The sequence below is a fragment of the Manihot esculenta genome, chromosome 4 (genome assembly GCF_001659605.2).
Source record: "Manihot esculenta cultivar AM560-2 chromosome 4, M.esculenta_v8, whole genome shotgun sequence".
Lineage (NCBI taxonomy): Eukaryota > Viridiplantae > Streptophyta > Magnoliopsida > Malpighiales > Euphorbiaceae > Manihot > Manihot esculenta.
Genome location: NC_035164.2, coordinates 26024654 through 26035798, shown reverse-complemented (window position 1 = coordinate 26035798; position 11145 = coordinate 26024654). Strand labels below are relative to the sequence as shown.

Below are 11145 nucleotides of genomic sequence, written 5' to 3'. Positions count from 1 at the left end.
CCTCATTGAGAGTAGTGGTGGAGTCAGGAGCTTCCCTTTCGTAAGGCACCGGTTGCGCCGCTGCGACAACTTCATCCCTTTCAAAATATTTTTCGGTCGCCGATACGGCACGTGCCCCTTGCCGTACCTTCCCTCCGCCCCTGATTGAGAGCATCGTACAACACCTTTAAAATCAAGCAAGTTTTATGCCTATATAATTATAGGTCCAATTTCAATGTAATTCTAGATATTTTCACATGAAGAATGCTTTACATGGTAATTTTTAATAAAAAATATAAATATAATAATAAAAATAATATTTATTATTATTATTATTATTATTAAGTGATTAGTTTTTTTTTAGTAGATCCAAACTTATCAAACTACTTTAAAACTTTATTTTAATATCCATGATGGATCAAAATTTTTAGCTATCAGTTAAATATTGGGTGATTTTCCTATTTCGAAAAAAAAAAAAAATTTCTAATCAAATATCCCTGATGGATCAAAATGACATTTGGATTATTTAAAAACATTAATTACCAAAAAAATATTTTTCTAATCAAATAAAAAATTAAATCTCAAAAAGACAGTCATTATAGGAAACGATTTACTCTCTTCTATATAGAGGAAATCATTTTTTATATCTTTATAATTTTATTAATATTTTTATATATAAATTTATTAATATATTTTATTTATTAAATTAAAATTAAATAATATTAAATAAATTATTTTATTAAAAAATATGTTTTAAATATAAATTATTCTCTCCAACAAAGTCTAAATGTTAATTTCAAAAATTAAGCTAAAATTATATTTAAAAAAATTAGATGACGCACTTACAAATTTAGTCTAGTGAAAAATTTCAGAAAAGTTAGATAGATATATTAAAAATCAGAAGGTATAAGTTAAAATGTCAGTTATATATATATATATATATATATATATATATATCTTAGATTTTAATTAGCTTTTGCCTTAATTCAAAAGTTGACCTACGTAATCCAAAATTATTGGGTAAATTATATTAGTCATACATCAACTTGTGATCGTGTACTGTTATATTTTGTGATTTAACGCATTTATAATTAAGATTTTATGTTTTAATTTATAATAAATAAGATGATGTAATAAAGTGATATTTTTTCCACGTTAATTATTATTAATAAATTATAGTTTATTTTTTATATTTAGTAAAAACTACATTTTAATCTTTATATTTTTAAATTTAATTCATTAAATTTTGTTTAATTAATAAAATAATCCCTTAATTTTAATTTTATATTTTTAAATTGAAATTAATCCTTATATTTTTATAGATTAGTCCCTATATTATAATTACTAATAAGTTCTTATATTTACAAATTAATCTTTTTGTTTATTAATTTTTAATATTTTATATGTAAAAAAAATAAAATAAAATTTGGCATCTCCTTGTTATCCTAATTAAATAAAAAATATTGAGAAGAAAAAATTAGATGAAAAAGAATTATTTGAACTTAAATTTAGATGTACATTTGTGTCAAGATTTTTTATTTAATTTTTATTTTATTAATTTATTTCTAAATATAAAATATAAACACGTGGAATTAATTTACAAAAAGAATATAAATACTTATTTATAAATAATTATAATATTTAAGAACCAATTTGTAAGAATATTGGGATAAACTATAATTGAAAGGACTATTTCATTATAAGTATAAAATTTATAAATATATGAATTAAATTATATATTTTAGAAAACTTTAAGAATTAAAATATAATTTACCGTAATTAAAAATTATTTTTAATTAGTTTTTAAATCCCATATCAATATTTATTAACTGCAGAGATAAAAACTTTGTTTTTCAAAAGTGTCAAACAACATTAGTCTTTGATAATTATCCCTTTTTCTTTTCTTTTTTTCTTTTGTTACAAATTGAAGTTGATATACTTTAAAAGTTACAAGTCAAGTTCAGGTACCTTGAATGTGATTTACCCAAATTACATGGCCATTTTGTGAAAATAACGTTCATTAGATGTCCATGTCAGCTCCAACGGAGATTGAGACATGCTGATCTGGCATTCCTCTCGACATTAGAAGTTATGCAACTTGTGATGAAAGCTAAAAGTAAACAGCCTTCCATTCATCACTCTGAACCGCGTTTACATTTGAGAAGTGTGTGCAAATTGGAAATGATGATTCTAATTTCTACATGTAAATAAAGAAATTATTCCAGAAACAAAACAAGCATTTGTTGTAAGGAGTGAGCAAAGAAAACGAATTCATCAAAAAAAAAAAAAAAAATCAGCAGCAACATAAAAATGCTTCATCACATTGCTTCGCTTTCGAATGCTATGTTCAATCTATACAAAGCTTCCTTGCAACAGTTATGGGTCTAATTCTTTTCTACTGGAAGGAAAGGCAAATAAAAATGAGAAGAAAGCCATTGCCTTCTTCAAGTTTTATGCTTCTGCTCTACATTCTTATTGAAAACTATGAGATTCTCAAGCCATAAATTATGATGGCTTTTAGAACTCAATGCAGCAGCTAATCCACCCTTTGCAAAATATTGGAAACTGAAATAGTATTGCTGTGATTTCCTCTATATACAAATTGCTTTCTATATACCAGAAAAAATCCACTTCTGTGCGACATAGAGAAGATGAATGCTGAAAAGAGAAGCAAACGTTGAAGGGCCACAATCAAGGTCCAAAGAATCTGATAAAGAATTGGTTAAGGCTACTAATATCAACATTTGTTGATGGGGAAGCAGCAGTCTTTCTTAGTCCGAAAACCACTCATCCAGTTCTGGTTGATCTGTCTTAGTTAAGCTACTTTTATACAAGTCTTCCTTCCCTTGAGTGCCAATTCCATTCTCCACATAATCCATAGTTGTCAAATCCTGGTCATGGTCATCAACGGTTAAGATCTCATCAGCGACATTCCTTTTATTGTTCTCTACCTGGACCTCATGCATGTCATTATGAGGAGTTGAATCTCCCCCAGCCATTGCTTTAGAATCCTCACATATGCAGGATGATGGGTTTTCGTGAAACTCACCCCTTCCGGGTTTCACCTCGTTTGGCTCTCCCATGAAGCCAATTTGATGAGTACGAACCTTGGAGGCAAATTCTTCCCATGTCATGTTATTTCGATTCAGGAACAATTTGTAAAGTTTTTTAGCATTGGGCTTAATTGTTGGCTTGTGTCCAAAATATCTCCTGAAATAAACATAATTAAATTAGTTGGTGAATAAAAGGAGTTGCCAAATACAACAAGATTAGAGTAATCTGACAAGAGCAACTACAAGGATGAATAGTTTTCCATGAATGCTATAAAGGAGCAATCTGCAAAAAGTTTCAGATGAACATCTAATTCTATGCAATGAAATACATAATGCGCGCTGTGCACTTATCTTTTTTAGCCCTGAAGTTGCTGTGCTAAAAAGCTAGATATTTGAAACACATGCTCACAAACCAAATAACAAAAAGAGGAACAGGAAAATATTTTCAGTTGGAGAAATTAATCCTAAGTTGTAAGTTAAGGTCATTGACATTGCTTCCCTCTAGGAAAAATTATTCCAAGTTGTAAGTAATGGACGTTGACATTGCTTCCCAATCTACTGTTAAAGAAATGAGTAGCATACCTTCGTCCAGCTAAGATTCTAGCCATGTTGCCATTGTTGTTGGCGACAAACACATCACTTTCATCACAAACAATGAAGTCTAATGCAGCCATGCGAGAAGAAAATAAAGAAAATGGTGCCAACTCTTCCTGGCTAGCTAAAGTCTCTTTTGAATGCAAATTAGGAAACAGAGCCTTAAGAGGTTTCAATGTCTCTTCACCACCGTATACTTCACCTGAGGCCACATATATGTGAATGTCCCTTCCAAAGCCCAACGCTCTCAGCATAAGACCAACTTCCTCTGGTGTTAATAGGCACCTTCCTTGCCTTCGCTCTTTGTCAGGGTTCTTTTGCTGCATTGAACAAAAAATAAATAGATAAATGTGCAACTCTGTCCTGAGTGTACTGTTCAGGATGCATAATATGTTGTAGGAAGATAAAGAGGCTTACGTGCAAAGTTGACCACCTCTTCCGAATGACACTAAGTTCTATCCTTTCTTTTTCTCCACCACCATAATAACATCCAGAGAAAGCAAGCATATCAGCTTCAAACCTAAAAATAATATGCTGCACTACATTAATGAGTTCCTCAATTTTGTCATTAAAATCCCGAACTTATCATAGGTCAAACTCTCTTCAGCAAAATGCATTAATAATAAATAAATGAACTGAAAAAATATATTATATGCCATCTATAATTCTGTGGGAACATGACAAAGATGGGGGACTAAGTTCACAACTTAAATAACAAGAAGGTTTAATATGGTTGAGTTGCTGCAAATTATTAAATAAATACTTACCTCAAGTGCAAGGCAATGAAGTGGTTGCTTTTCATTCTCATTCTCTCTACCAACTTTTTACCCATGTCAAGAATAGAATCAGTAAATTTTAAAGCATGGTAGTTGACTCTGCACCTCAGCTTTTGTAAATCCATGTCAAGCCTATTTGATAGCCTGTAATCAAATTTACCAAGCTGAATAGCCTACAAAACAAGCCAATTATCCACAAATTTCAGTTCGTTAATAAACATGAAGGGTAGTGGAATTCAAATACAATTAAAGCTTGGTAATTCATCATTATTGTACACAAGTATAGTGTAACATTAAATAAAACCGAATACTTTTAAAACACTACAATTTTTCAAAATAAATAAACATTTTAACACAGTTTCTGGGACACTTACTGACTACACATCCACTTTTTTCAGATCATAAAAGATTCAGGTTTTTCTAATCTTTTTGACAAATTGATTCTTTCATATGTCTTGGATTTTACAAACTATAGTCAATTTATATGTTGATTTTGTGGATATGAGTATCTTGATCCTAGGTTTAGCTTCACTTGAATGTCTAAACATCTCTTGTTATCTTGGAACACCAATTACGCTAGTATTTCTAATCGCAGTCACATATGTGCATGATCCTGTACATTCATGGGTAAAAGAAAAAAAAAAATTGCGACTGAACCAAATTCTGTTCATTGACATCTGCACATTAAGCAACATGCAAATTTCCCAGTAAAACTGTAGATTGAAAACGAAAATTTAAACCCCAGAATTCAGGTGAAACACAGCAAAAGTGGTACTTAATCAAAATACATATTGATAGATTTCCGAGAAGCAAGTGTAGAGGAAAAAAAAGGAAAAGGAAAGAAAGAGAAAGAGAACAAGAAGAAGAAGAAGAAGAAAAAGAATAAAATAAATAAAGCACTTACATGTTTCTTACTAAAAACAGGTAAAACACGATTCTGATAGCATTTTGGAGTGCACTTCCTTGGGACACGCATGTAATAAGGAGTCACAATTTTCCCTAACTTCATTGGGAGGCGTTTGACAATTTTAACATCTTTTGAAAGAAATGAAATGAACCAGTCAACATTAAAGATTTCAGAGAAATCACTGCACCAAATACCAAATCACATATGAATACACTGGAAACCAAGTAAATTTGGAAATGGTAACTAGGAAGTGGATTAAGAAAAAAAGCATACCTAGTATCTTTCCAGAACGATTTCTGATCCAGCATTGGAACAACAAGAGTAGCATTCAAAATATAAGCTGCAACAACAGCATCTGTTATCTGCGGCCATGATATAGAAATTCAGTATCAAAAAATAATTGAGCAACAAATTCATTACAATGTCGACATTTAAAGTGAATTATCCACTAAAAACAAACATAGTTCCCATGAAGTCAAAGAACTTAATTGGATATGCTGCCCAATTCACCTTCATATACAGTGAACAGAACCCTCTTTCTATCTTATACTACGAAAATTTCCAGAATCACACTATTGTTTATCCCGACAAAGCAACAAAATGAAATGAAAAATCAAGTTGCATCCCCAATACAAAGAATGTAAAGATATCAACAATACTGATTCTTTTTCCAGATGTAATAAATCAATAATCAAGGGAAAACTGTCAGTATCACTCCAATTTTCAACAGACAAATATTGGCACCAGGGTTGGATCAGGAATGGGTGAGTTTAGAGAGACTTACCCCTGTTCTCTGTTGATTTAAGCCTCCACTGGTAGCAATCATCAAATAACGATTGTGATGCGTTTTCACATCAGCAGCTATAACACGCAACAACATATCTCATCAAGTCAAAGTGAGTCTATTCCTCTGACTATAATAAAATATAATTAATTTTCCCCCTGCTCTTTCTCACCAAAGAGGAGCAAAAGCCGCAAAACCAAGAAATTGAATGAATGAAACAAAAGCACTTCAACAAATCCACCATGCATTTATTACCAGAACCCAAATAGTAACTAAAATAAAAAAAATACTCGGGCTTCATATCGAAAACGGAACTTAAAAGAGGATCAAGTGTTGAAGACCATTAGAAGAATGTCTCTAAAATTAGACAAACTCTGCCAGTCAATAAATAAACATCTCTCTCCCTTGTTTATTATTATTATCATTATTATTTATAATAATATTTTCTACGGATAAAATGTCAGAAAAACAGAAAATTGAATTGAATAATCAACTAAAACGTTACTTTATCTGAATATGAAATAATTTCAGAAGCAAATTCAAATTTTTCAAAATCAAAAGATTAGATTTCGATACTCTACTTTGAAAGCTACTGCTGGCGTTACTGCAACCATAGTAGAACTTCGATAATCTAGAGCTCCATATATCATGTCCTTTGCTCTCTTCATTTTCCTGAAGAACACAACCAAAAAAAATTAAATTAAAAAAAAACACAAATCTATATCCAGAGCGATTATTCAAATGTTATTATATAAACGAAAATCAGAATATCAAAGTCACAACAAAATGTATCAAATCTTATCAAGTTCATATCGGTACCGGAACACGAAACGCCGTCGTTGTATCCGGAATGGAGTTAGCCGTGACTGCTTTTTTAGACTAATCTCACAAAAAAAGCAAAAAAGAACATAAAAACGTGAGAATGACTTCAAAGGAGCCAAACTTATACACGAAGCTCGTTAAACAATGGAAGAAAAAGACGATAACGTCATCACTGTAACGCTCGGTACAGCTTATAAGAAAAGAATATTACCATTAAGTAGTGGTGGTTGGTGACGGGAGGAGGGGAGGAGAAGAGAGAGAAAGTAAGGAAGAGGAGAAGAAGGCAACACGAAAAGGCATAGAGGAAATGAAACAAGTGGTGGCGCCGCCGCATGATGAGGAAAATCCGATAGACGCAAGCGGTGATGCTGTAGCCGTTATCTCTGTGCTTTTTCTTCATTGTACGAGAAGAAGAAGACGGAGGATAAAAGGTTGTTTGTTCTCTTGACGTCGATGAATGTTTTGGGAGAGAAGCATTTGATGAAAGAAAAGAGAAGTGGGGCTGAGCCGCTGACTGAGGCGGTGTCTCTGAGCCGGAGCTGTTGTAGCTGACGAGGAAGGACAAGAGCCAAATTTCCAAACCAGAGCTTTTTTAATTTTGGTGATTTTCTGTTTTTTGCTGACGTGTACGATATGTCCCACACGATTCCACAGCGGCTCAATTCTTATGAGCGACGGCGTTTTTCTCGTGTGACATGCTATTACTCAAATCCAGTGCTGCAATGCTCCAAGATTTAAACACGTGTCACTGGCAACAAAACCGATTTCTAAGATCTTATCATTGGACCACTAATCTAAGAGATTATGTTTGTTTTGTTGTTCTCATCTTCATGATTAATGAGTGGGAAACCAGGTATAATTCGCTCGTTACTGAACTTACGTGTGAGCGTTGTACAATCAAATTTCTTTCTCAATATTCATCGCCTTCCGCGAGGTCTTTGTTCCCTCGCTCTCTATCCACGTGCTGCGCACGTTTGCCTGACTAAAGCCCGTGTGAAGTTTGATCCAGCCAAACTATAAATTTTTAAATTATTTTTTGGACAATTTTTTTTTATAAAAAATTATTAATCTTTGAAAATTTTATCTTAAACTTAAAAGTGATTTTCAAATCATTGAACAGTATAAAAATGATATTTTGAATTTTTTTGAAAATATTGATAAAATTAAATTAACAAAGAGATATTGTACGGTAGAATCTCATTATTTTTTTGACAAAAAATCTCATTATTTTTAAATTAAATAATAATAAAATAAATGAAATATATTATCACCAACAGTAATAATTATTTCTTTGAAATTCACATATCAGATAAGAAAAAAGAAAATTTAAAAGCTTTTATTTTTGGCTTATGTAACAACAACCATTTTTTAAGTTAATTTTTAATTTACATAAATTGCACATTATTTATATTTATCATATATTCATAATGTTTTTACATTTTTTATTTTTAAAAAATTATAATATTTGCACAATTTTTTGAAAAAGAATAAAATAAATCAATCAATGATTATCACAATATCTTATCTATAAAATACTAATTATAATAAAGCTCTAATAATTTTATATATAATTTTTATAAAGAATAGTACTGGATTAATATATAAATCTTCAAATGAATAAAATTTTCTGGCTTAGCTAGTATAATAATATAATGAAATTTAAAAAATATATTTCTAAATAAAATTTATCAAAATTTATCAATTATTAATAAAAATGATCGATTATTAAATATCGACCATTTACTAAAGAAGTTTTCTTCCATTGTAATTATCTCAAGGTTTTCAATAAAGAGTTTTGGAAATTAAACATTAATTCCAAAGTAACTAACCCAATATTAACAAAACTTTACCATTTATTTAAAAAAAAAAAAAAAGCTCTTAGGTTTTTAATTCAGCGCAAAAATGAAAATCTATTGAATTAAGATAAATTTTGCATTTAAATCCGTTAATAATATTAAGAGATTTCAAAATTTATTTTTAATTTTTAATTAAAAAATATAAACTATTCAATTTATTTAATTTTATGAGATAATTTTAAAATTCTATTATAAATATATAATAACGAAAGTTTCTTATTAAAGAGTTATATTACGATTTTATAACTTTTTTACCCTAATAACCTTAACTTTATATTTATTAAGAAAAGAAAAAGATTTCTTTTTTTTTTTTTACTTAGTTTATTAAAAATCGATAATAGTTTTAAAGAAAAAAGCATGAAGTATATAATAATTTGTTTTCAAAAGAAAAAAAAGTTATCGCTATTGTTATACATTTTTTAAAATTACATTATAATAAAATTTACATAAGTAGAATTTAAATATGTATTATTAAAACTTTTAAATTTATATAAGCTCTAAAATTATATAATTAAGTAAATATAAAATTTAAAAATAACAATAATTAATAAATCGTGAGTTGTTACTACAAGATAGGTCTAACGTGAGAAGAATCTAATAAGTAGAAAATGTGGTCCAGCCTAAGGAAGGAAGATCTAAATGTCATAACACTCAGTATATTATCAAGACTCGTCCTTCCCTTAATTAGACGAATCTCGACACGAAATTACTGTTAACAAATATAGTCCAGTGTATTTCTATTCACCCGTAATCGAGAGACTACCAACTTATTAGCGAGCAATATCCTTTATTAAGCAGTCGGTCACATCATCGTCGAATAATCGAAAAATGTTATATTTATCCTCACATTCTCACAGTATAAAAGGGAAGAATGACAGAGGTAAGGGTACACTATTCTCTCATACAAAAGCTCTAAGCAATTCATTACATTTACTCTCTTTCCCAGTATTCTGACTTGAGCATCAGAGTAGTTACCGTGGGCACCCACCGCCACCTTACATTCTCTTCCTTGCAGGTTCCAACCAATCACAACATAACTCTATTCCGGCTACGTCATCAATCTAATCTCTGTAATATCATTTGGTTCTGTTGTCGAGAACTCCATTAAATTCTTTCCATTCATTTGGATTAAAACAGTTCTCTTATTTCTTTTCTCTTTAAAGCAAGAAAATCTCTCCTATTTATATCTTGAAATGGCCCGAATTATACATGTCATTACGGGAGAACTTGATAAGAAAAAAGGAAAAAAAAGCGTGTAGTAAAAGACGTCCCGTCAGTTAATGAAGAAGCATAGACCAAACAAGAGATAAGGTTCGAACCTACCGACAAAGCGATCAGATTCTTTCAAAATGACCCACTGGTCATTAACATCCTCCTTAACCGGTACGAGGTAAGGCGAGTCTTAGTGGATACTGGTAGTTCTGTTTACGTTCTCATCTTAAATGTTTCAACAAGTTAGGTTTGGATAAAATTAGTCTGTCCATGATCTCCTATCTATTGGTGGGATGCCCTTTCTCATGTTGCTTCATAAGAGCACAGATAGGTAGAAGTAATAGGGGAGAAGCGTCAAGGGACCCTAAAAGGTCTTTTGATGTAAACAGAAGACTAGATCTTAGTAGGATGTCTACAGATGTCGGGAGTTAGTGGATGATGATCAAAGGAGAGATAGAATTTTGAGTATGAGCTTTGAAAGAGAGGGTGTGAGAGAGTCTAAAGGAGGAATAGGAGGCACCCAACCCTCAAGATCTGCCTATCCAATTGAGTACCAGCCTTACCAACAGGGACCCGGGTATCCGATGGGAGGTTTATCGGATTACTCTAGCTACCACCCGTACCCTTCATACATGCTATATCCTCCTTACTATCCACCATATCCACCCTACCCTATGTTTTCATCTCCACCCTACTACCAGAATCTGGCAAACCCTAACCTAGGGAGTGCTGCACCACCACCTCTTCTTCCAACAGAACTAGTAATTCCTAAAATCCAACCACCCAAACCTAACACATCAGCAGGGAGCAAGGTAAAGATGACAGATTACCTAAAGCTGGAGGCTCCTAAGTATAAAGAGAGCGATGACCCGTTTGAGTACATCAAAGCAATAAAAATGATAGCTGATGAGTTAGGAGCCAGCGACAGTAGAGCTATTCAAATGGTTGGGTTCACTCTGAAGTGAAAAAAGGCAAAAGAGTGGTTCAAGAATTATGTAAAACCCAAGCTGGATAGCTTATCTTAAGAATAGTTTGCAAATGAGTTTGTAGGATGGGCTTTTCTAAATAGTTCAAGGGAGTTGAAGGTGATAGGGTTTAAGCAATTAAGGCAGACTGAGGAAATGAGTGCAGATGAATACACAGACAAGTTTCTAAAGTTACT

The 11145-nt window shown here is 31.3% G+C and overlaps 1 protein-coding gene across 1 annotated transcript; it reads right to left on the bottom strand.

Moving 5' to 3' along the window:
* Window positions 1-2274: 2274 nt before the first annotated feature.
* LOC110613131 (protein ROOT HAIR SPECIFIC 17) lies at window positions 2275-7558 on the bottom strand. Its single transcript, XM_021754095.2, has 10 exons — window positions 7127-7558; window positions 6913-6972; window positions 6675-6765; window positions 6094-6170; window positions 5583-5671; window positions 5307-5490; window positions 4394-4575; window positions 4044-4146; window positions 3615-3946; window positions 2275-3189 (listed from the first exon to the last, which is right to left on the bottom strand). Exons 1-10 carry the CDS (start codon window positions 7313-7315, stop codon window positions 2751-2753), a joined length of 1746 nt encoding a protein of 581 aa, XP_021609787.1. The 5' UTR covers window positions 7316-7558; the 3' UTR covers window positions 2275-2750.
* Window positions 7559-11145: the final 3587 nt, after the last annotated feature.